The sequence below is a fragment of the Styela clava genome, chromosome 1 (assembly GCF_964204865.1).
Source record: "Styela clava chromosome 1, kaStyClav1.hap1.2, whole genome shotgun sequence".
Lineage (NCBI taxonomy): Eukaryota > Metazoa > Chordata > Ascidiacea > Stolidobranchia > Styelidae > Styela > Styela clava.
In genome coordinates this window covers 13,241,416-13,267,916 of record NC_135250.1, presented here as the reverse complement: position 1 = coordinate 13,267,916, position 26,501 = coordinate 13,241,416, and the positions used below count along the sequence as shown (strand labels likewise).

Below are 26,501 nucleotides of genomic sequence, written 5' to 3'. Positions count from 1 at the left end.
CTGGTTGTTCAAATATTTACGGCGATCTCCACGAGGTTTATCTGTGTAAAACTGTGTTTAATGGGCCGCGCGTTGCTATTTGCGATTGTGTTACAGCCTATAATTGCGGAAGAAAACATTATGAACTTAGCAACAGATTCTATGTATAAGACTATGATAAATGGGCTGCAAACTAATTATTCGCCGTATTCGAAGGCTCTTTTTCACTGGGATAATAAAGTTACCAACAGTATCATCTTCTTTTCACATTGAAGAGTGGAACTGCATAAACCATTTTCTTGCTTACTTGTTTTCTAAACCTACGTCATTATTTTATCCATCGTGGTTTACGAGGCAGGTCATAGGTTCAGTATGACGTTAAGTATAGGCAAGACAGAATAGATAGATATTATATATTTATATTTACATCAAAGGCCTCGCGCTTTGAAGGTGAGCTCTAGGTTTATGAGACAACATAAATCTAGGTTTATGGTTTGCACAACATAAATCAAGCATACCCCGATGATCAAAATCTGAGGTTTGAGATGATTTCAGTTTTGTCAGCCAAATGTTTAACATTTTTATTTAAGTTCAACAGAAGGGTATATTGAACAGCTTGGTTAGTAGCAAATACAATTTTCTGAACGCATTTTCGCGATACTGAATTGCCTTCTGATCACTGGCCATCGCCGTGTTATACAGTATTTTCTCCTGCGGTGTTAAAAATTGAAATCATATAGCGTCGCCAACACGCGAATGATCTTCACAAAAAAAGGAATATCAGGCTGGCATGTAGACAAAATAATAGGAAAGAATGTTTAGCAGTAGCCTACGTTAAGTCTTTTAGACTGCATTGGTATATACACCTAACATAATGTGGTAATTACACGGTTTTACAGACGAAACTAATAACGTTACGTTACAAATGTTACAAAAGGCCTCAAATTAACTTCAAAACTAAAGTTTTGATATATATTTTATTCAATAATGAAAATTCAGAATAAAAGAAATCAAAATCGCATACTATGCAGTTTGAACTATAGGCTATAAGATATTCGCTACTATGGTTGCCTCTTTTATTTGGTTTTAGAAGAGGAACATCCTGAATCATAACGCTACTATTCATCATGACCTGATGCAGCAGACCAGATGATTTAACCGCATTTGTGATTTTAATCATGTAATCTTCTAGTAATTATTATGACGCAATAAATCCCATTGTCTTCGCAAATCTGTTTTTTTCATGTTTGATCCAATATATGGTGAAACCAATTAAAGCTAGTGTGAAGGTAAGCATTGATAAGACTAACCTAAAGTAATGTTGATAATATAAATAATTAATAGCTCATTTGGAGTAATTCCCAAGCCAGAGATATTAGCTGGTATTAAACGGCTTTATTCACTAGCACTATTTGGACGTCTTGTTTGTCCAGAACATTTGTATTTGTACGTGTTATTCATTCTTCGCTTAAAGTGAATAATTTGGTGTTCGAAAGAACTCCAGCTAAGCGTATGGTAATTAAATGCGTATTAGACCTCGAGGCCTAATGTGAGACGAAGTTAAGGCTTCCTGGTTGTTTACTTGATTCTTCTCTTTCATCACATCAGTGGAGCTATGTATGCATTTTGTCATATATTCCGTTTAACTCATTACAAGCATATTTATGTTCAATATTTCAACGTGATAATGCTCCCAAAATGAATATGATAAAAAAATGCGCCGTGCCGGTAAATAAGGTCTATTCCTACCTTGCAAAAAGTAGAAAAAATAGTTGATATGTTGTCCTGTACACGGAATGTGGCTGTTTATACAGCCCATCTATTGCCTGCATTTATGACAGTATAAAACTATGGTTGATAGTGAAAGTAATCATTTTATACACGCAAATATACTCCACAGTGAATCAAAAGTGAATACCACAGTAAACGATTGTAATTAAATCGTGCCAGTGAACGGAAGGTTAATCCCAGTTCCTACACTTTATGTCATCAAAACTGTATAATAAAATTTCAATCTTTCTGATGCATTGACGCAAGCTTTGCTGTTAGCTGTTATCGCTTGTTCGATTAGCGTTTGGTAGTATTCAATTGAATTATTATATTTTTTTTTCATATTTCGTACAGCATACCAAAATGCCAAACAGTACCGAAATAGTTCAACCAGTGGTGAATAATCAGGAAGAAAGTTCTTTAGTGCATGAAAGTATCAAAGAAGAAGACGAAGAAGAGCAGGAACAACGTGAAGAAGAAACCCCCATTGAAAATGCAACAGTTGGTGAACAAACGGATTCTGACGCATACGATACAGACTTGGATGTTGAAGGTAAAGCAAGAAATAATAATCGAAAGTTTCAAACAAAATGAACGTTCTGTCATTTTATTTCACTTGGCGTGCTGTTACACAGACATGTGTTCAAATCCGTAGAAATCGAAATACCCAAGTAATATTACGTTGATTAGCAATACCTTTCCTGGTTTTCATTTTAGATGACATGCCCAAAGCTTACACCAGCATGACAGGAAAAGACATCTATCTCAGGTCATGTGAACAACTCGGTGTAGTGCCAGCATCATATTTTCTAGCTCATATGAATAATCCCTCACTAAATATGAGCCATCATGGACTGGGACCAAGAGGTGCAAAAGCCATTTCTCCTCCATTGGTTGTAAGTATGATTGTTATAACTTATAAGTATACACAACTCGTAGTCGAGATAATTTTATATACTCCTCTCGGTTTACTGTATTTTACTCGGATTTGCCTATATGCATGTCAACTTTCTTATTCGTTATCTTAAAATATAGTCGTGTTGATATACCGCTTGCAAGGTACTGTGATATTCAACAATTGCAGGTCAACACTTCAATAACAGATCTGAATATTGAAGATAACTGGATAACGGCAGATGGCACCAAAGATTTAGCCGACATGCTTCTCGAAAATTGCTATATTGCAGACTTGGTATGTGCTTAAAACTTAAAAAGTGTCGCTGTCGGGCATATGCTTGGTTACTGACAGTGTATATTTACAAATTGTTTTATTTTATAAGGACCCCAATAAAAAATAGGTATTTTTACAAATTTCTTTCTTGCATATTTACAAATCTCTTTCTTCGATCGTTTACGGTGAAATATATTTGAGTATAATTGAACCCACAGTAAAATATACAAAACTTTGGCCAACATGCTCAACATAAATCATTGCAACTAAGTTAAGGTTACGAAAACAAGTAAAACAGAAACAGTTTTTTTTTTCATAATATCTAACGATGCATAATGTTTTTCTAGAATATGTCTCAAAATAAGCTTGGAAGCAAGGGGGCAGAATACATGTGTGATATGTTAATGGAAAACACGACACTGCGATCAGTTAATCTATCAGCAAATGATTTCAAAGATAAAGATGCAATGTACTTTGCTGATGCTTTTCGAGCAAACTTCAAATTAAAGGTGACTGCATAAACATTATAGAATGTTGTATTCTACTGTATTGTTTGTGAAATTCCAGTTGATAGAGTTGAATATCGGACTAACCGGAATTCGAGCTCCGCAACAGGTCAACTCTGTAAAGTACGGCGTATTAACAAAACGAGCTAGTTATTTTGTAAGCCTATAATCTCTTGAATCAATTTTTTATTTAAACACATCAATTAACATTGACAGGAATTTGATTTGAGCAAAAATGCTTTCTGTGAGTTGGGTGGAGAATGGCTTGGGCAAGGTATTGCTGCTAACGAGTCTATCGAATATCTAAATTTGAGTTGGAATCACTTAAGATTGAAGGTATGTAACATTAATGGAAGCAAATAACTATTTAAAAGATTAGGCTTTCCACAGAACTAAAATCGATTAGAATTTTGATCGCCTGATTTTCAGTAGTTGATCTGGTATAATCACATTTTGTAACCATGTTTTGAGCATAATTTCAGGTTATATAATTTACAAAGAGAATTATTATAGAAGTTCTGAAAAAAGAGGATAACATACTTTTAGGGTGCGTTAGCAGTTTGTGCAGGCATGAAAATCAATATTACAATTAAAAAACTGGATCTTTCATGGAACGGATTTGCGAATGATGGAGCAGCAGCTATGGCGGAAGCTTTGAAAACAAACAACACTCTCACTTGGTTGGATTTGAGTCACAACAGGATAACAGGAGAAGGTATTAAATTGTAATTGTGAACTCAATGTTCTAACGACAGGTTTTTAACCTATCGATGTTGGGCAGCTTATATTTATGGTAGTATTAGAACATGTACCTATTCCAACTCAACGAGTCTGTAATCAGTTGGGAAGGCTACACAAATTATGGAGATAATTCAGCTTCCCCAGACCTAGTACCTCCATGTGATATATTCAGGTCTTCAATACCTTTATTATTTTCAAGATGTGTCACTGTATTGTTACAATTGTATTTTAAAGAACAAATTGGTCCGCATTGTTTAAAATTTGGGACTCATTTTGGATACGTCCTTATTTTGTTAGTTAGTGGAAACACTACCTACGAAATGAATTTGTTTCGGAAGCTCCTTCGTATATAGAAAATTTCTTTAGACTAGAGACACATTTTACCTGTAAATGCTCTAATCCGTTCTAAACCCCCACAAACCTAGGACATGATATATGACACGACTAATTTTTGTTATAAAGTGTGACTGTTTATCGTCAGCGTGATTGTCACGTAGTCCACCGACATCGTTAATCTAAATTCCGCCACAATTATCTCTCAACACAAGTAATACAAGTAATAAGTGTCGTAATACGATGGGTCAGGGGCGTAACCAGGGAGGGGAGGGGGGTGTTCTGCGCCCCCTTTGGAATATGTAATAATATACGACTGATAAGCGCGACTTTCCACGCGCCGAATAAGCGCATAAAACTTTACGGCTCCGTCTCCGGATGCCGTCCAGTAAATCACCATGATTGTGACCGAATAAAGCGATTTTTGGACCTTTCCCCGACCTTTGACCCCCGCGAAATGTTTACGACGACGCCTGAAAATCTGTCTGAGCGAGAAAAGTGTCTGAGCGGGTCACTTTTTACACCTTGCTGATTGGCCAATGTCATGAAGTAAACAAGGAAGTCGATGCTCGGGTAAACATCCACTCAGTCCGCAATTTCCATTTGAAGCCATTGTTTCCGTCGAATCCTGACATATTCAGTTTCGATTTCTAAAAACATTTTGTATCGCACAAAGCAAATTTCAGAACATCAGTTCTCTTAGGAACTCGCGTTTTGCGGCCTCCGGCCAGACCACCCGTTACAGTCAAACCTGGCAATTACAAATTTCAGGGTGCTCCCGATGTATGTGTACCAAGATGGCGCACAACCTGATCATAGTATGTGTACCAGGTTAGGATTCAGGTTGTGCGTCATCTTGGTACACATACTTCCGGAGCGCCAATTTCAGAACCGATCATAATCAAATGAGTAGACCCGATACCTAAATTTCCATTCGCTAATTTGTCTTGTCGGCTTTTATTTATAAATTAATACCGCCAACTAGAACTGGACGGTATTATCATCAACGACGCCAAGCTGAAAATAAAATACTCATACTGAATTATATTTATACGTTGTAGATTGCAAGAAATGCAAAACTTGCGCCGCACATGTTTGATTTCGATCACAATAAAACATAAAACAATCGTTAAATATCTTCAACCAACACGTGGACGGCGGCGCTGGGATGTGTGCGCGATATTCGATATTCTTATAAACACTAAAAGTACATTCGAAGGTCGCGATATTCTAATACATTTAAATATAAAATTTGAATTGGACATTTTGGCCTTTCGTATGTAGAAAGTATTACCGTTAGTTGAAGCAATATTTTTACGAAAATAATTTTCGTAAGTTGGATTTTTTGTATCGAGAGCCTTTCTTAGGTTGAGTTTATTTTCATATCATGAATCCATATTAAGCATACATATAAACTCAACCTGCATTGTTCTCAATAAAAATTTTACATTCCACGTGCGTTATTATAAATCGGCATTGAAAGGGTCGAACGGGAAAATCAGATTGTTGGTGGATTAATGGCTCTCTGATAGAATTTCTAGTAGGGGTGTTGGATAGTAAATACGTTCATGCCATACTCATGTATACTGACAGCATTCTGATGGTTCTACTTCGCGACCATTAAAATCGTAATTAGATTTCATAACTTTGGGTAGATCCCTGCTTGATAACCATTTTTCGTTCTTTGCAATTTTCTTTCATCAAAATAACTGTTTCACACTATTGATTTTGGTATCCCCAATCTAAAGTTAACTCAAATTTACTAACTACCATTGTTACCACAGGTGCTCGTTTGCTCGCCAAAGGTCTAAGTGTAAATGACACATTAAGGACACTGAAGATTGGAAACAATCCGATTGACGCAGATGGGGCATTGGCATTACTTCGGGCTATAGCTGATAATGAAAAATCGGCAATGGAAGATTTAGACTTGACGGTAAGCGTTTAAAGGCCGGTTTTGAATTACCATTCAATTAATTAAGTGAATTACATGTAACGAAATACTATTATGTAAACGAGCAAATGTATAGTTATTATTAAAACATTGCTTCAATTGATAATTCAGTTGAGGGATCCCCCATTCTTATTTTATGGTTTTGCCGAACAGGGCGTCAGCGTTAACGAAGAGTTCAAATTGCTTGCTCAAGAACTTGCCCAACGTAGCCGTGGAAGTAGCAGCAGACACAGCTTCAGATATAATATAAACAGAACAGAAGATCTCAGAACGGACTTTGATAGCTGTGGCATGGACGCGGATCCTATGGATGTCTTGCAAGTATGGGTTTTTTTAATGCACTTTGCCTCAATCTCATAAATATACGATTGGCTTAGAGCAGGCCTGCACAACTCAAATCAACCGTATCCGTAAGTTATATCAATTTTCCGTTATCACTTGTATTTTCGTAATACAGCGTATAGAAACAAACATCAATTCCACACAATCAGTCTTCAAGGAGCAAGCTCATAAATATTCATTTCTATTTTTTTTTATTTTCTAATATATTGGCCGGTCATCAGAGTTATGTTGAAATTCTTCTATTCAAATTGGGCGTTAGGTAGAAGGCCACCCATATTAGGTGTCTTATAATGTATATATATATATATATATACTGATCATATTTTCCTTTACTCGCTCCTCAATAAATAACATAAATCACCATATTCAGGATTTTTTGGAGAAAAAAAGATTACGTTTAATCGATCTTTTCCGAAATTTCGACAAAGACTTGAGTTGGAAGATTTCACCAAAAGAGTTTAAAAATGGGATTAAGAATGCCGGAATAAGAATGGGTAATCAGCAAATGCGCCAACTCATGTCGAACTTGGATTATGATGTTGATGGACAAATCAATTACAAGTAAGACAAACTTTTTAGCGATACTGATATCAAGATACCGAATGTGGTGTCATTTGTTGTGACTTTCAACGTCTAGTTGAAGATATTTTCAATAAAACAATATTTTAGCTGCATGTACAAAGCTATCAATCGATTCCGAAAGCAAATTGTTTCTCATTTTCTAGTGACGATTCACCTTTGGCCAGGCAGTTGCAATAGAAGATACGAGAAGAAAAAGTGTCAGACCGGAGAAAGCGTTTTTGTTTTTATTTAAACTCAGCATAAAGTGGTCAGGATACAATATATTAAGTTAAAAATTTTTTAATTTGTAATGGCATTGTAGTAAAAATCAAGGTGGCAGGCTGTACAAAAAACGCAGTACAAGACTTATGCCAGGTGAAGTATAGTTCTAACGGTAGATACTGAAAAACAACGACATCAGAGCTATAGATAGGGGTGGCAGTGCAGCATCATATTTTTCAGGTGAGAGTTGTAAATGTTTAACGTAATGAGCGCCATTCAAAATGTGAGTATTTACCATAGCACGTAAAGCAAAAGCCATAAAAAGTTGATTTGCATCTAAATTTCTCGTTCATATAGTATTGTATGGAAATCTACTGCGAATTAAGTCTGTATTTTTAACAATGTCTCTTGACGACGGCTTCAAGGCATTCGCATATATATATGAATATACAATTTTTGTTTTATTTCAGAGAGCTGTTGAGTGGCCGAAAAGAGGTTCTGTTGCGTAAACGGGAAGATCGTAAGAAGAAAGAATGGATGGAAAAGTTGAAGAGAGCAGAACAAGAACGTTTCCTGGACGCTTGGAACTCCGCCATCAAAAAAGCGACTTCCCCGACACCGAGCCCGAGAGGTTCCCCATCAGGGTCGCCGCAGGTCAGCCGACCATCTTCTGCACGGGGAAGTCGACCAACCTCACCTCGCAGCACTAGAGAAGATACTCCGAGATTCATTTCTGGAAATATGTTGGTAGCAACGCCAGTAAGTTCCAATGAAGAAGCGCTGTCGTCAAATTTCAAACCAACCTCCCCGGAAACCAAGCGGTCGCCTAGAAAGAATTCTAATCCATTCAAATTGGAGAGTTCAAAACGGCCTTTGTCATCAAGTCTATCTATGCCAGTGAAATATAACGTTAAACCGGCGACCAGCAGAACCAACCGGTAAGCATATCAAAGGAAACCATGCTCTACATGACTGTTATCAAACCAAGCATCTTGGTATATAACCAGACGTCAGTCAGAACACCAACATCACCAATGTCTCCCTGCTTGAATATGACATGTATTATATTTAATCGAACAATAAATATTCACCTTGGAATCTATTCTCAACTAATAATTTTCTATTTTAATAGCATCCACAAATTTTAGCACTCGCTGACATTTTCACCCATGAATATTTGAACCAAGAATATTTGCACCAAAGCATATAAACCCACGTCCATTTGCCACCACAAACATTTGTATCCGCGTATATTTACATCCATGTACATTTGCACCGATGTTCATTTGTCAGCTCAATTTTCTCGTCTGTTTTTGTGTTTACCTCGGGAATGTTGAATAAAAAAGCCGAGTCACATAGCGAACCATAGCCGTTCATCCAGTTACCGTTCCATGTCCTTAAAATAAGCCAGCCAGTTAATTGAATTGAAATAGTAAAAAAGAAGTTGGAGAATTATAAACCACATTGGTTTAGCAAAACTGCCCCCGCGAACCAAAATATGTTATGTATTTGTTTTCATCGTGTTTTTGCTCTAGCAAACTTTTTTGTTTGTTTCATTTAAATGTGTTTTTTATGAATTTTGTGCAAAAATATATATAGCTAATGGCCGAGTTCTGAAGTAATTTATTTTAAAAAAGCGTATTTTTTACTTATTTATTTGATTATTAGTTAACACTTGAAACGTCAAGCCAACCAATCGTTTGCTGTGCCACACGTGCGGTTGACCAAGTGTGGAAGAAGCGATAGCTTAGTATAAACAATCTTGAGTTTGTTTTAAAAAAACGTGAATAATTAAAAACTATATATATATATATATAAAATAAATGCACGGAAGAGACGGGAAAATAAAATTAGATAGAAGTTCATGCCACCCTGTTTCCAAATTTTAATAATATTTGATGTTTCTACAAATTTTCTACTCATTTCTATGTTTGAATAATACCAGCTTATATGGAATCTGTTTCTGAGCAACAATATCTTTCAAATGTATTCATCAGTTTTCTGCATATGCCCATCCTGAGCCTTGCTTTGATCTAAAATATACATTTTGAAGTTTAGTATTTTGTGTTACCATTGTTGTGCTCGAGGTACTAAGTCTGTATTTGGTTATCTAGGTCAAAGAGAATTGACAACATATGTGAAGACCTGAATTAGACAAAACAAATTTTGATTGCTCTAAGGCTGTTCATGTTATATATATATTTTCTACAAAAGTCGGTTTTGGGGAAATCCTTCCCTTTTCATAAAAAGCAAAATTAAAAAAAAATAATGTCATTTTTTCAGGTTTTTGGGGCAACCGATTAGAAAATAATAATTAGGAGTGTTATTCACGTTTTGCATTTTCCCATTTAATCGATCTACGCCAAGGCTGCCCAATCCGCGGCCCGCCGGAGTGTTGTTTGCGGCCCGCCCTATAAAGTTTGTAAGCAGACTTTTTAAATTTTTACATACATTTTACTATATAACTACTGTAGAAGAATCTTTCGTGATTTTGGTGTAATTATTCCTGCCATCTATCTACGTTCAAATGTCGGTTTTTATTATTACGTATGTGTCAAGTCTTGCACCCTGGTGGACATAAACGTCATTTTTTTTTATTTCTCGCAAAACTGTGCACTCTGTTCGACGAACTATAAAGATATTGTGCGATCATTGGGAACAAACGCTGAGCGCAAATATAGGAATGAACTTGGAGCCTAAGTTTGCAAATTAAATTCATTCTGATTGCTTTCTTTTGTGTCGGCTTTGATCGTCTTTATCGACAATATCTTGGGTACTGGTCCCCGGACTCGTTGTCTTTTTATGTTTGTACTTTTGTTCATGTTATGTTCGCGTTAAATAAGATTTTGGAAATGTCGTCACTGCGTATTCGTCAATAATTCTGATAAAATTGACGTAATGGCATTGCTACTGATTAGTCACGAATCAGTATATATCGACTATTCGTTCAGAAATCTTCGTTATGTTACTTCATTAAATACTTGTATTGGTGTTTCAAATTTTACGAAACGGCCCACTAAAACTTGATATTGCCGCGACTTCGACGCACATTATGCTCATTTAAACATTAAAGCAGTATCGTAGCTAAAATAAATGAATAAAAACACTATAACGCAAATATTAACACTCAACTTTGACGTGATGTGTTTCTTGCGTGGTCGCCAAAAAAACGCAAGTGTGTTGTGTAATGATTGATTCTTTGATTCGGTCGCCCGAGAGTGTTATGTCCACGCCCCGTTTACAAGTTATTCGAATAGTAAACCGCTATTCTAATATTCGAATAATTTGCCAGCCCTACTCAGTAACCAAAAAGCAATTATTAATTTGATTGATTTCATGTTAATAAACTCGCCTTTCATGTATTATGTAATAACCTACAACCAAAATCAGGACTTATATGGTATTAATGTTTGGTACAAACGTTTGCGGCCCGCGACCGATTTCGTCACGTGAAAGTGGCCCGCGAGACGAAAAAGGTTGGGCAGGCCTGATCTACGCCGATGAATGTCATAGTTAAAATGATGAAAATCACTTCTCTGTATCTCGATGACTTTCTAATTGTACCACCAGCTTCAAAGCATTCTCGATAGAATCTTTCGGGTATGGTTCTGTTTCAACAATCTTTTTTGTATCCTTCTATTGTTGACGTTTTCTACGTTGCAAACCAACTGGTCTGTGAAATCACCAAATGCAACATTTCAATGTTTGTATTCATTGGTTAGCCCAATATTTTGGGAACGAATACTTATTTGCTCAGTCGTGATAAATAGCGCCCGAGATAATTCGTAGTTGTATTTTCAAACTGCGCAAAGTCAAAATCTTCAATTCCTCGGAGTCGGGATTTCCTACTTTCGATGCTGATAATAGATATCAAGACTTTTAACGTAAACTCAAAAAGCTTTACGTTTTTATTACGCGTTGTTTAAGAGTTTAATAAAGTAGGCCTCTGTGTGCAGAGCGGTCGTCACCACTTGAAGTTTTTATTATTCTGAAACAATAGCATTAAGATTGAAAAATAAGTCTGTTTGCATACTTCCACATTAAGGAGACACCAAAAGGAACGTAACATGTATTGGAACCTGGAGAGGCCAAGATCGAATAAGATACTTTTTCGAGTACATTCTGAAATAATACTTACAAATTTGAAACACTCAACAAGTGCAAGTTAACTAGTTTGAATTTGGTTAAGCAAAAAGCCTTGTAACCTGAAATATTTTTTTTTTCTGTTCAAGAGAACGAGAATATCGGTCGGAGACCGAAGGCTTATCGATCGAAACTGCGGTTTCGATTCATGACTCTATAGTGACACCGCGTGTCCCATCACTAATTAATTAATAACTCGCCAAACACAATAGGCTTCTGGTCCGAGATATGATGAATGCAAATGCAAAATTTGGAGCAGATTCAACCTCGCCTTCTTGAGATATCGCGTTCATCTAACAGACATACAGACAAATACCTATCAACATACTTACCGATCTTAAGATCGATCAGTAATGATCCAGAGGCGTATTTAGTTTCATTTTATTCTAAAAATGCAGAGATGGAAATGAAAAGCGCCATCACAATAAAAAAGAGAAAAATAGTATTAATAACAAACGACGAGTACACAAAATATATATTCAAATAAATTGATATAGAGTTGTAAGTTCAAGAACATCATCAGACATACCGCCCATTTTTATTTATGGAGTTTGGAAATACATCAAAAACTCTGTCCAGAGTGTCTTCCCTCCATATGATCAATAGTGAGTATTAAAGATTGGAGTAATTTGAAAAATTTTACTGAAACATTAAGTTTTATGTATATGAATTTTAAGCTTTGCCTTTAAAAATGAATACTATGCGCCTGTATCTATTATATTAAAATGTGAATTTTCGGTGCTTTTTCCTTGTTGTAAAAAAACACCTCTATTATGGAGGAAGATTTTGAAAATCAAAACAAACAATAACCAATAGGCCTATTAGATTGTGATCCACACCAATAATTAAAATTAACATTTCAGAAAATTAGGAGCAAAGAATGTCAGGAAATAGCTAAAGAAATGTATGAAATAACAGTAGCAGAAATAATTGATTAAACTTCATTTTCGGAATAATTTATTTCAAAATTTGAGACATTAAAATAATTGAATTAAAAGAATAACGCTGAATAACAAATGTTTAATAATTCCATTCCGTTATCAGCGATTTAATATTTAGTGCAATTTTGATATAACCAATATTTCATCATGTGGTCAAAAGAAATTTCAATGAAGAATTTGTTGATTTATCACTGAATGAACAATATGTTTTCCTGTTTTACCAATCACAGTGAAAAATGTGCAAAAATAGATTCCCAAAATTCACCGACGTTTTTGAACACAAATAGAAAGTTTACAAACAATGTAAATCTACATTTGGTCCATAGAAAACAAGCATGATGTATACAATATCCTAACTCGACTATTATCAAAAAAAACAAGAAGCAAAATACAATTATTTTGTCATAATTGAAAATAAAGCAAAACAAAAAAAAACTTATAAGAAGCAAGAAAATGAGAAATCAAAAACACATTGGTAATAATAATAATAGGATATTGTAGTAGTAAAAACTAAATACAGAAAATATAAATAAAAACATAGATTCCTCTGATCTATTCTCTGAATCAGGTGCAAGCTCATCAATGCCTGTCCGCACTTTTTATTGCCACTCGTCTAACAAGCGAGTACAGACAGATCCATCGAACGTTCATCCTGGAACGATCATCAGAACATTTCTCACACTTCAATATGAATGATTTTTTTTTCTCCAAATGAACTATTTCATAACATTTGTTCTTGATTATTTGGTAATGGCGAGCTCCGAACTACTTTAAGTTTATCAAGAGTATTTGTCTTTGTTATTAAACCTGGTAAAAACAATAGAATAAATTGTATTAATCAAAGAGATATTACAGTAACTGGGAAATGGCAACAACCCTTGATGGAGTAGTAAAGTGGGTAGAGGATGGGACGCAATCTTCCGGCTATATTGACTATGAATCAAGATCTGTATCAACATATCCATATATTTTTTGAATAACTCATAAAACATAATTAATAATTCAATAGTTTTCCATGAATCTTATGTTTTTGTTTACAGTAATTATTACTGACTGTAATGTCATTGCATGCCTCACTAGTATAAATACTGTTCATTCAGCTGTAATAGGACAGTCTGTCCTTGATGATTTGATACGTTCTGCCCGATTGAGTTATTTACTTATTATTAAATTTTTATTCAACTTATTAATAATATCATAGTTTGTCAAATGCATTTATTTTGAATTCCCAAATCACAAGATTGCAATCTAGCTATCCAATTTCACAGTTGATGGCCAAGTAAAATTTAAAATTTTTATCCCATCATACAAAATTATCAAATATTTTAACATTTGTCAACAAAAATAATGACTTACTAGTTTCATCTGAGCCATACTCGTGATTTTCAATCGGAGAATGAGTTCTTTGCAAACTATCAACTCTGACCGGTGTTGGTGGTTTGCTCCTTCTACCATTCTTTAAAATACCTAGTAAAAAGTGATCTCGTTATAAAATGGTTCAAAATCATTAATAAAAGTAATAACCAAAAGAAATCAAGAACTCAGGTTGTGTACCTTTTTTAGGTAATGAATCCGTACTATTCATCTCAATCATTTCAATTTTTTCTTCCTTCCCTTGATCTTTCCTCGAGCTATTTATAGCTAGATAATGAGGTTCTTCAATCGGAGGTGGATGCTCTTCATTCGTTTCCGATAGTGTTGGAAGACTGCTTTTGTAACCGTCATTTTTTGATGATGCGCTACCACCATTGTAAGCAGGAGGATGAATGTTGTTGTCTAGATCTTTTTCGGAGACTAGAGCAAAATTGAATTTTTTTTATCATTTTTAAAAAAAAAGACATGGACAACAAACTATGATGCTAGAATAGAAAAAGGAAATACCGTAATTCCCGGCTATTAAGTAGCTTTTCTGGACCCAATTTTTTGACCTGGGTTTGGGGGGGGGGGGCATCTTATTAGGCGGCTATACCATTTTATTTTATCTGGGGTCGGGCTTATTTCTTGCACGAGTCTTCTTAATTTACTCTTCTCTTATTATTATAGGCCTATATGGAAGAACCATCTTTTTATGCGTCTAATTTGACAGATAGACCTAATAGCCAGGAAACACGGTTTGTGTCATTGGTGTGACAAGGGCAAGGCTATATAATTTAAAACTCTGCACTAGTAAACACTAAATTTTCCATAAAATAATAAAATGTAAAAATATTGCGATCATATGATATTGACTGAATATTCAGGACATTACAATAATTACAACTAACCTTTAGGAGTGCTATGAACCACCAATCCTCTTTGTTGTGATTTTCTGATAGGAAGATGACCATTTCTATGATGCCAATTACTGCTGTTGTTGACGTTTAAATAGGTTGGTTTCTCTTCCAGTTCGTCTTCATCTGATGAATGTGTAGAAGCAAGTGATATTGAACTGTTCGATAAATCAGAATCAGAATCATCACTGTGATCTGAATCTCCCATATTGTGGAACATAGATGAGTCCTGTGAAGAAAAAATAAGAAAATACAAAATTCAAAACTGAAAATCTTTTTAAAAATAATCACGATAAGGGAATAAGAAAAACACTAACAATGCAAACATAGTAATCAATAGTTTACATCAACAAATCTACCAATTCTGATTACATTGCAATCAGCTATTGAGCTTGTAGCAAAATATTGTTCCAAATTGACAAAAGTATACCTGATGATTATTCCTTCTGTTAGCGGTATTAGTCGTACTAGTTGATGATGCACTTATATAAATATTGCCTCGTCCACGTCCATTACTTGTGTCAGGAGTTTGAGAGAGAGACTGAAACACAGTATAACAAATATGAAAATGTATCTCTCGTATTTTGAAAAGTGGATATGATGTCTAAACTGATGTGACAACTTAATAAGAAATAAATCAGAAATTTGAAAACCTTGAAGTAACAACTTGCTGAAAATATCTAGCTAAAGTAGATTACTATGTTTGAGTGATTGTTCAGAACCAGGGTGGGCAATTACTTTTTTAAGTGAATGAGTTACAGATAAAAGGCCTGGTTACTGGCAGCTCAAAACTCAATATGAAAAACTATGACTAAAAACAGTTTATTTACAAAAGTTAATTGGGTTCATTATGACTGGGCTTCAAATTGGGTTCATTATGACTTTATTTTCGTTGATATATCTAATGGAAATTTATATTCTTAAAAACTATGGTCATCATTTCAGCAGACACGAGTGGGCTGGGAAAAACACCTCGGTGGGCCAGATCCACCCACAGGCCGTAATTTCCCGACCCCTGGTTTAGAGCAATTATCAATCACACAAGTAAGAAACTACATACATTCTTCAATAAATGTTGCTTAGTGGTGTTAAGTTCAGCACGTTGCCATCTTCTCTCTTTTACATTACGGAATGCATTCCGAATTTCCTTATTGAAAACGCAGTGCAGAAGTAATATCAATATTCCCTGTGATAAATATGAAACTGGTAATAATCAGGATTTCACACAATATATTTTTAAAAATGTTAATGGGATGATATACCAAGCAGTCAACAGCATTTGTTTCTTATTACCATGAGGAACATCAGCATGTAGAGAGTTGATATTTCAACATATATTTGAAAATCTACTATAAATATTCAAATGTGGTCCAGGTCCACTTGTACAAAATCAACAAACTTCTTCGGAATTGACATAGAAAATCTTTTTAGACAGATCACTGTTTCATACTATTGTACGCTCACCATGATAAAAAAAATTGAATATTATCTTGGTCCTTGGTCCTTCCAATGCAATATTCCATACCAATGAATGATGTGATTTTAATACACAGAAGACATTGATTTTCATAAATAAAATCACTTACCAATAGAATATTAGTTAGGGAGAACAGGTAGTAGTAAACATCTTTGTTCTCATTAACTGCAAAAAGAGCTAGTGCCCAGAGTGCTGCAACGACTGGCAGAAGAACAAAAGAAGCCCGGAGGTTCATTCGAGTGTCAACTCGTTTATTGTCCGGTAACTTTGATGTGAAATATTGTCCCAGCGTCATGAAGAACAGAAGGATGTAGACAATAGCACAGAAGAGCAAAGGGCCTGTGATTTTAAAGTATATATTTAAAAAACTTCACCGATTACAGATCAATTTAACTAGCGCAAAAAAATCGATATTGCAAATAAGTTTGTCCCATAATCTCCAGACGAGACCCAAAAGAAGGGATGGGCGATTACTTTCCTAAGTGGGCCACTTACAGATAAAAGACTCGGTTACTGTGCCAGAGGTTGAAAACTCAATATGAAACCATGTATAAAAAACAGTTTATTTACAAATTACTGGCGTCCCTAAAAATCGCCTGCCTGCTCATTTCACTAATGTAATGCAATAGGTATTTGATAAGGCAGAAATCTAAATCCATGAAATTATAGTCATAATTTTAGCAGGCACAAGTGGGTCAGATGAAACACTTTAGTAGGCCTTAATTTTCCCACCCCTGTATCTTTCAATATTTCTGATGATATTTCCATTCCGAGTTAAAGAATCTAACATCATGTTTGTTTGGTAATAGAGAGCTGCGAACTATTTTAAGTTTATTGAAAGTATCTCTTTATTAGTGAACCTGATAAAAAAAGCAAGAGAGTAGGCAGGCATATTACCTGCGAAACTCCATACAAGAAGGTGGTCAGTTGTTATCCAACAGAAATTTGCATTTCCAAATCCTTTGGCATCAAGCCCGACAGAAAGTGCAGTTATGATTGCAGGTATTCCCCAACCGAAAAGGTAGTACACTCTGAAATAAATTAAGCATGAGGTTGTCAACATGATGTGCTACTATGGGGCAACAATTGTAACTCAAACATTATTATGATACAACCGCAAATTTCAAATTTTGACATCAATAATCAGAAAGAGTTAAATTCTGAATATTTACCTCATATTTCCACGGTTAACGTCTCTTTTCTCTTTCAACATTCTATACAAATGAAGACCTTCCACAAATACCCAAGCAAAAGTACTCATGAAGAAAAAATGGATGAAAATAGCTACTGCCATGCAGACATAGGTGTTTGAGGTTTGCTAAAGACAGAAAAGATTATTTGATTGCATCTCATAAAATAACAGAATTTAGATTCTGGAATAGACACAGTACAATAATGTTCTAGAACAACGTTTCTCAAACTGTGCTCCGTGGAACACGGCTGTTCCGCGAGCTTCTTCAAAGTGTTCCATGAAACAGGGATCAAAAATGCGTCACTATTACTCACCATGACAAACACACGAACAGGCCTTGCTATCTAAACAGGCCTCGTGCCTGGAAGACACAGCCTTTTCGTTAACCAATCAATATCGTTAACCGTCAGCCTAATTTGTTAACTGTCAACGTGAAGTTTACAGCAAACTTTAATTTTACCATAAGCTAATTGTTTAAGGATACCCTCCATTAATTTTAGCTTCTAATTTTTTGGTGTTCTGTGAGGCGAGATAAAAATGGTTCCAGGGTAAAAAAGTTTGAAAAACGCTGTTGTAGATTGACGCAATAATGCTACTCACCATTATGCCAATAACAAAACAAAGCTCCGAGAAAAAGACAGACATTGCAAAGTTGTTGTGAATTTTAGCGTGATTTGTTTTGACATCTTCAAGGCAGCAAGAAAATCCCAAGCATACCATGATACATGAAAGGATTATGACGACACTTGTATAAAGTATAATTTTGACTGGCAGGTCATCGATGACACTGGAAAAAATGGGTGACATGTAAAAATTTCGAACATGGACACCAATAAGGATTAATGGAAAATGGACTCAGAATGAAGGTATTATTTACATCAGGGGTGTGCAACCTGCGGCTTGCGGGCCAAATGCGTCCCACAAGGAAAAATTATGCAGCCTGCTGAGACATGTTAACTTTGAATTGTGTGCGATCCGTGGAACAAGTTTTTAATTTAGTTTAATCTGGTATGGTATGGTAGCTTGTGCGAAGCGAACAACGCATGTCATAAGGCCAATAACGAAAGTTTTTGTGTTTGCAACTACTTCAAAGAGTATTAATAAAGGTACAGCCCGTGGTTTCTCCCAAGTATTTGAATGTGGCCCTCCTGTATTCAAGGTTGCACAACCCTGATTTAGACCATAAGATGCCTAATATACACTCTAGTATTCTGAATGTTGCAACGGGTACACCAGTGGAAATTAAAATACTAAAATTGGCCACCGGTATGTTGTTATTGCCCACATCAGCAGCTAGAGAGCATGAATAATTCCACATACCTAACGACTTCTTCATCAGACACAATGGCAAAGCTTGTAAGGTGAGAGCATGCACATGTGACATGTGTTTTGTTTTCTTTATATGTTGTGCATCCTTTCTGCGACCAACCTCCAACGCCCATTCCATTTCTAGATATGAATACAAAAAAAAGTTAACTTAATATCCAAAATTCATTTTATTACTATACATATTATAGTAACAGATTCATTAAAATATATAATTTATCTGACAAATACTCTGGAACAGTGGTTTTCAACCTTTTTGGCGGAGCGGAACTCCGATAAAATATTCTAGAGCAGGGATGGGCACGTTTTTTGGACCAGAGGACAAAAATTTTGCCCACCTAGACTGTCGGACGTTTGACATAAAGTTACATTCTATGAACAATATTTACAGTGTTACAAAAGCAAAAAATGGAAAACAATAAGCCTGGTGCCAAAACTAAATTTAATTGCAATCTCAACCAATTCCTTGAGCTATTTTTAAGCTAAAACATCAAAATTTGGTTTTAGTTTGGTTGTGTCAGCATCAGGCGGGCCAGATTGAATTACCCACGGGGCGGGATTAGGCCCGCAGGCCGTAGTTTGCCCTTATCAGTTCTAGAGACTCGAGGAACCCCTGCACGATAGTTTGTGTTATGCAAAAACACCATTTGATTATTATAAAATAAAACTAAAATGTTTATATGAATGCAAACCTAATTAATATCGGCACAACAAAATGGCCTTTAAAGTGTAGCAAGTTTATTAATAGTGGGAAACCTCAAATGTACAGAGTGTCCATGAAGTCCCTTTACTATTTCAATTATGTTATGAAGTCAGTTCTCAATATATCTTAACCAGGTTTGTTGTTTTTTAATCAGTAATTGATAAGTATTTTCACCTCATTTATTACATTGTGAGGTCCAAAACAATACACGGTATCGATAAATTCCCTTTGCAATTTTAAAAAAATTTTGAGACTTTATGAACACCCCATATTTGATCATATTTAAACAATATACACATGTAAACTTGAGCATCTCATGGACTGTACTGACGGAACCCTGATTGAAAACCCATGCTCTATAGAGCAAAAAAGATAAACAAGAAAGACTCTTGAGATATTTGCAGACGAAAACTAACATCCATATGTAAAACATATCAGTTCTCCAAATAACAGATGGTTATTTATCTATGGCTTTTTCCAAAACATTGGTATCAAGCAACTTGTGACAAATATACATCAGTTAATACCTTGATGTCATATTCCAGAACACACATTGTGGATCGCTGCCATCTTTTCTTAATAATGGAAAAGTTATTTCAACAATTTTCTTGTTTGATCTCGATGTTTGATTCACTCTACTGTGAGTAACAATAGTCACAACAGCACTGTTGATAAATGCCCTGAAAAAACGAAAGATATCATAATATTACTATCAGTATGGCATATCATAATATTGTTGGAAAATCATAATTTGAACAAGAACAATGAAAATGTACTGTTTACTGAACAATTATTACATTTTGACCACTTAATGAGTCATAACCATTGGGGCATCAGTAGTTGGCAAACTGCGGCTTGTGGGCCAATGAACAAATTTTTTTTGGCCTTCGAACGACTTTACTATTAATGCATTAAACAAAAGATGCTCATAAATTTATTATTATCTGCATATAGACATAATATGTTATAACAATGGCTGTTTTATGATGTTTGTTTTGTAGTAATTTTCGTTAGTTGTAATTACCACCTAAATAGAAATCGCAGGTGTGTCATAATTTGAAGTTCAGGGTATCAACTGTTTACGGGTGGTATTTGATGTGGCGCACACGCTACCGAAAATGTTTATATTTGGCCCAGAAGTGCATAATGTTTGAAAACCACTGGGTTACATGAATCAAACCACATAAAATACAATATGATGATATTCATAAAAGGGTTTTTATAGGCATATGTCATGATTTATAGCACAACAACTTTATATATTGATATATATTATAAAGTAATTCAAAAAGATAATTATAGAACAACAAAACTATAGACATTTTTACTTTCCACACAATAAACACATGCAACATACTTTTGAGGAATCCTCATTTCCAATCTACTATCATGAAATTGCATTGGCAGCACTGGTCCCAGTGTTGAGAATTCAATGACTCCCACTGTTCCCATGTCAGGAATAGAGACATCATGTTCATTATCATACGGGAGTAACACCACACTGATAAATCGTCCACTTCCAGTTGAGTTGGAACTAGAACCTGTATTAAAAAATGTATCAGTATTTAAATTTGTTGATCATGAGGAAATCAAGTATGATCATTTCACAAATGATGCCGATGGTTATGTTCACTTGAAGTATGTGGGTATAGTTTGCTCTTCTGTTAACAAATGACAAAAAATGGCACTTGGCTTTTTTCAGGCAGCAAACAATTTAAAAGGGATTGAGAAGCTGTTGGAAAAGTAACAAGCGATCATTTAACCCTTCTTCTCTGATAGACAAACATATTGGGAAACCTGTCATCCTTTGTCATATTGTGGCAATATTATTGGACAAGTTAGTGGACATAACGATCGTTTGACCAATTGCTTTGAAATTTTCAGTGATTAAAGATTGATTTTTCCGCCAGAAGACAATTACTTTTATATATTTCTAATTTTCGTATGAAATCTGATATTTCGTCCAAAATTTTGCTGTAATATTTCATCTATGGGAACACTGACTGTCCAGTTTGATTCTGTAAATTCTTGCTACGCAAAACTCGGAAATTTTTTGAGGGTACCCGTAGCGTCAATGGTAAAGACTGCTTCGCTCTGGTTAACGTGTCCATATATTTGAGCATTGCTTTCTTGTGTTATTTTCAGGTTTATGTTGCGACCAGAATCATTCCACACTAAATTAAATTATCCTAAGCACTCAACCATGATTCGTGCTCGATCTGAGTGGACAAAACCATGGTATTTTATATTTCTACAATCTCGCCTGTTTTTACCAAAGCGCTAATAGCTAGAAAAATATTTCTGAATTTCTTTCTCCCTATCGACGCCATATAATGAGGAGAATTTGCGCTGTGTGTCTCGGGCGAATGTTAGTGTGAAGAGACGAAAACAAGCTTTCCAACATGACTTGGATGAATTATGACATTTTTTAGGAGGGGTATAAAAGGTCGATAGAAAAAGAAGGGTTGATATGAGCCTTTCGAACTACCAATCCATTTGGAGTTAGGATGAGAACATTGTGTACTATGATGCATTGGCCAGCAGAGGAATGTATGCCTGTGGCCAGTGACTCATTTATTGGGAGGATTCCAGAACGTAAAATTGGCATAGAAAATACAAGAATTTTTACAAGAACATTTAAAAAACCTTACCTATATTGATATGTTCCTCCTTTTCATTTGAAACCAATTGAATATGCAATCTAACATTCTGAGACTCTGATGCGATTGATTTATAAAATATTCCTTTCATATTTCTAGTCAAAGTTGCTGCATATTCTTCATAGCTACGCAAAAGCAATGCAGAGTTTACAAGTTCGGGTCCTTGATTCTTGTGACGAGCGTCATTTTGTAGTGACTTCCAATGTTGCATATTATCAGTCGCAAGTGAGTGAGAAGTGGCTTCAATCAAGTAATCTGGTAAAAAAAAAAATTGAAACAGATGATTTAATGAGTTCAACAATCGAACATTTGATAAGGTAGATTAGGTTTCTTATAATAAAAATATATCTATGACTAAAGTGTTAAAAAATCAAGGTGATGATCATCTTATTAGAAGGGATAAACAAAAATACAAAATGCTGAATTTTTTCTAATTGATGTTGGTATTTTTACAGTACCAAAAACTTTTTCCTAAACAATGTTTTCCTATACAATTTTGCAACCATATGAAATAATATGCTAATCACTTGGCAAATACTGTAGAATCTAATGATTTGTCAATCATTTAGAATTGAACATAAATTGTTTTGCCATCTCTGGCTATCAGCGATAATATGATGTGACTATTCCAATAAAAGTCGAACGCTTTTTGATAAGAATTCCCATGAAATAACAGTGTGTGCAAGCAATGCTTGAATATATAAACACGAAGCTCATGCATCAGTATGCAGAGCATGAGAGCACAAGGTTAGCAGAAAAGATCAGCGGACAAGCACTATGGAGGCAGTCAGGAAATACAGAATAAAAAAGTGTTCCCCTTCAAATAAAATGAAACCGCAATACTTTTGGTGAATTATCAAATTCCACAAGAAAAAATAGGAATACTGTAATAGCATTCTTGTAACTGCTTCCATCTTTAAGTACCAAAAAATTGAAATTGATTGTTTATTATATCAAGATTTTTCTCCTAATAACAACACAAATTCAACAAAACAACCCATACTTCCACACTAAGCATCCAATAATCAGTCAGTGAAAGTTAACGCAAAACAATAGCATGACATATCATTATGCACTCAAAAATGTTAGCATGGACTATATTTACCATTGAAATCAGTTCCTCTTGATGCCGTCAAATCAAATCCATTGAGAGATTTTTGCATTGATAATAATTTATTGATCATCTTATAAGACATCAAAACATCTCCTTGATATAACTTATCAGTACTGATAGAAGCACTGTGCAATCGACGTGCTGCGTCCAAAGAAGCTCGTACACTGCAAAATACAATTCAAAAGCGTGATAAGGAAACAATCATTTTCTAAAGGTGTCAAAAGCTCCATTTCCAGAAAAAGCTTTTTGTCAAATATTTTACATCTCAGCATAGGACCTTACTGTACAGGTGTCGCAAGTTAAAGACCTCATGTTCACAAATCTCAAGCCCCCCACCTCAACGTGGGTATAATAAATTGAGTAGACAAGATTTGGATCATTTAAAAAAAGCATTTCTTTACATAACAGTAGCTCATGTTCGGAGCGGAGTGATGAAAACGCCACATAAGAATAAAAATAAATAAAAAGGGATTGGGGGAATGAGTACTAGAATACCTAATCAAACAGCTCCATCATGTTAAGGTTATAAAGCACGGCTAGCATAGCAAATATTCAGTAATATAAATCTATTTTAAACAAGTATATCGTTAACAGAAACTACCTATGCTCATTGATATATTCTGGATTTCCCAACAAATTCTGCAAATCTTTTTTCAAATCAAAGTACGGCAGACTTGTACAATTTCCCATCATGGGCTTCAACCATCCATCCTCTTTTGTGCAAAATCTCGTTGCTATACCATTAGCATCTTTAGGGCATCGTGCTGGAGTAATGATTCCAAATTTTTCACGTCGCCACATAATGCCATCTTCGATTACTTGTGGACATTCATTATACAATATATTGCATCCAATGTCCGTTACCTAGGAAAAATGGAAAACATGGTAAATATTCAAATTTCTTTGAAAAATGGCTCGGCGGAAAACGTTAGGAATACATTCGCAACCGCATCTCTGATTACCCTGCGTTTGGAATCCCATGCAGGGATGATTGCTGACTACTTGCTGCCGTAGGGTGGTTCACGTAGCCCTTGGTCGGTTACGACTTCCTCTACCATCAAGTCCATGCTACCTAAAATAAATACCTGGCTAACTAATCCCACATCCGACCTGGACTGGTAACTAGACGAGAGACCGTGGTTTGCCATGTGATTAAACTGCCTTATCGGCTTCTTCTCCAGCAGATAAATATGTAAATCCTATCCTATCCTGATAAAAACATAACCTTGTACTTATCATACCTCAGCAAATTTGCTCGAGCACTTATTGCATTGTTTTCCCACTACACCAGTTTTACATTTGCACTGACCAATTTCATCAGTGCAGTTCAAACCGATGGAACCAACATGATAACAATTACATGGAAGACACATATTCTTTCTGGAACTGAAATAGTGGTTTTTCTGTAAAAAAAGAAAAAAAAAAATTTCCATAAAACATCAATTAACAACAAAACAAAGAATTCATTTGAAATGAAACAGAAGCCGAATACTCATCTATACGAATATTTCCTAAAAATGTTTTAAAATCTGGAATTCCTAATTTCGTTAACCGTTCAATAACGTTAACCGTTGGCCTAATTTTTCAATCGCAAAGTATACAGCAAACTTTTCAATTTTACCATAGGCTAAATTTGTCGAAATCATACACCAATTATATCTTCTAATTTTTGTGTTCTGCGGGGCGAGATAAAACGCGTATGCGTTCCGTGGCAAAAAAAGTTTGAGAAACGCTGTGATAAATCAATTACTAGATACCTTGCATTTACAAACTCCTTGATCGTTGTTGCAGTCAGCATCAAAGTTTCTTTCGACTGGACAATTGCATGGTTTACAAATAGGATATCCATGCCATCCCTTTGGACATGGTTGAATATGTTCTAACTGACATGTCCGGCCATAATACAACTGGCTGGAGCATTGACATTCATATCCATATGGCTTTGATGAATTTTGAATACATTTGCTTTGTTTATGACATGGATTGAGAATGCAAGTGCTGGTACAACTATCTCCAACATAACCTGAGAAAGAAACGCAAGATTCATTAACTGACAATTTTTGAGTTTCAATCGTTTTTCAACCAGATAGAACAAAATTGTGAAAAAATATTCAAATGATGCCATTTAGGAGAATATTACTATGCATAAAATGTTCTAGCTTGAAAATGTATTGACAACACATATAAATGAAATACAATATATTCTCGCATGTAAGCAGAGTTTAAAACTCAATAAAAAGTTTCCAAACTAAGGGGTCGGCATACATGCATAACTCTCTCTGATCACACTTAGAATTCGGCCTAAACGGGCCATAACACTGATCACACTAAAAATCTGGCTTATACGCGCAAAACTCTGATTGCACTAAAGCTACCATTTGCTGTGATAGGTGTGTACGATGTGTTACAATTTGTAGGGTCGGCTTATATGTTGATTTCTATGAATTCACCGTTTTCAGGGGTAGGCTTATATGCGATTTTCAGAAATATTTCAACTTAAAGTTGATTTTAAAATATTATTAGGTTTTTCCATTTTTCATTGCACTTACCAATATCACATTTGCATTCATATGTGTCGAATTTTTGAACACAATTGCTGTGTAGCGGACATTTTGCATATTGACATGGATTTCCAACATTACAACCCGTAGATACCCTTGCTCCAGCTGTCTTTCTTAAAGACTCTGATGGTACAGACTGAACAGAATTTCTAGCAGAAAACTCCAAACCACGAATGCAGCCTATAAACGAATTTGTGACTTTTGAACCAGTCCAGAATCCTCCAAGATATAACTCTGTTATTCTGCTTCTTGAAGATGTCAAGGTTGAAGGCAGATTACTTATAATGAAAGAGTCCTGAAAAAAAAATTGATTCTGATCAAAAGTTTTCGATATGGCTCTCACTCACACCTTTACTCCGAACAATACTTCACTCCCATAGAGCATAGCATAGCAAAGTGAGAGAAAGCCAGGGGTTCCGTGAGCTATTCGCTTACTTACTAAAATACTGACTTGTCCCATTTTGTAACTATCCAAAAGCAGCAAATACATCAGGTTATTAAATAAAGTAATTTCAATTTACACAGTAACATTAAT

General features: G+C 35.2%; 2 protein-coding genes across 3 annotated transcripts in view; one reads left to right on the top strand and one right to left on the bottom strand.

The window, feature by feature from the left end:
- The first annotated feature begins 1,011 nt into the window (after nt 1–1,011).
- LOC120346351 (uncharacterized) lies at nt 1,012–9,808 on the top strand. 2 transcript variants are annotated; one of them, XM_039416065.2, is made up of 11 exons: nt 1,012–1,268; nt 2,104–2,302; nt 2,467–2,645; nt 2,834–2,941; nt 3,268–3,429; nt 3,643–3,762; nt 3,973–4,141; nt 6,285–6,436; nt 6,608–6,775; nt 7,167–7,357; nt 8,050–9,808. In XM_039416065.2, the coding sequence occupies exons 1-11, from the start codon at nt 1,239–1,241 to the stop codon at nt 8,519–8,521; spliced, it is 1,950 nt and encodes a 649-aa protein (XP_039271999.1). In that variant the 5' UTR covers nt 1,012–1,238; the 3' UTR covers nt 8,522–9,808. The 2 variants fall into 2 exon arrangements, with proteins under 2 accessions (XP_039271999.1, XP_039272007.1); XM_039416073.2 differs by lacking the exon at nt 8,050–9,808 and adding an exon at nt 7,522–7,661 and having other exon boundaries at nt 1,023–1,268.
- A 2,279-nt stretch (nt 9,809–12,087) lies between these two features.
- The window catches only part of LOC120346250 (cadherin EGF LAG seven-pass G-type receptor 2-like), a 40,063-nt gene continuing 25,649 nt past the window's right edge, over nt 12,088–26,501 (bottom strand). The window contains exons 17-35 of the mRNA XM_078110117.1: nt 25,955–26,261; nt 25,163–25,428; nt 24,647–24,808; nt 24,007–24,269; nt 23,397–23,569; nt 22,283–22,546; nt 20,989–21,172; nt 20,159–20,311; nt 18,923–19,051; nt 18,203–18,389; nt 17,583–17,728; nt 17,308–17,441; nt 16,520–16,749; nt 15,994–16,119; nt 15,364–15,474; nt 14,928–15,162; nt 14,218–14,457; nt 14,020–14,130; nt 12,088–13,470 (exon numbers count right to left, since the gene is read on the bottom strand). Coding sequence (XP_077966243.1) covers nt 13,385–13,470; nt 14,020–14,130; nt 14,218–14,457; nt 14,928–15,162; nt 15,364–15,474; nt 15,994–16,119; nt 16,520–16,749; nt 17,308–17,441; nt 17,583–17,728; nt 18,203–18,389; nt 18,923–19,051; nt 20,159–20,311; nt 20,989–21,172; nt 22,283–22,546; nt 23,397–23,569; nt 24,007–24,269; nt 24,647–24,808; nt 25,163–25,428; nt 25,955–26,261 — 3,507 coding nt within the window. The 3' untranslated portion in view covers nt 12,088–13,384. The remainder of the gene's footprint in view (nt 13,471–14,019; nt 14,131–14,217; nt 14,458–14,927; nt 15,163–15,363; nt 15,475–15,993; nt 16,120–16,519; nt 16,750–17,307; nt 17,442–17,582; nt 17,729–18,202; nt 18,390–18,922; nt 19,052–20,158; nt 20,312–20,988; nt 21,173–22,282; nt 22,547–23,396; nt 23,570–24,006; nt 24,270–24,646; nt 24,809–25,162; nt 25,429–25,954; nt 26,262–26,501) is intronic.

Excerpts from the sequence above, each read along its gene's own strand:
- LOC120346351 (XM_039416065.2), top strand. The coding sequence starts at position 1,239 with ATGGTGAAACCAATTAAAGCTAGTGTGAAG. Across the intron at positions 4,142-6,284 it reads CAACAGGATAACAGGAGAAG|GTGCTCGTTTGCTCGCCAAA; the intron begins GTATTAAATTGT and ends TTGTTACCACAG. Across the intron at positions 7,358-8,049 it reads GATGGACAAATCAATTACAA|AGAGCTGTTGAGTGGCCGAA; the intron begins GTAAGACAAACT and ends GTTTTATTTCAG.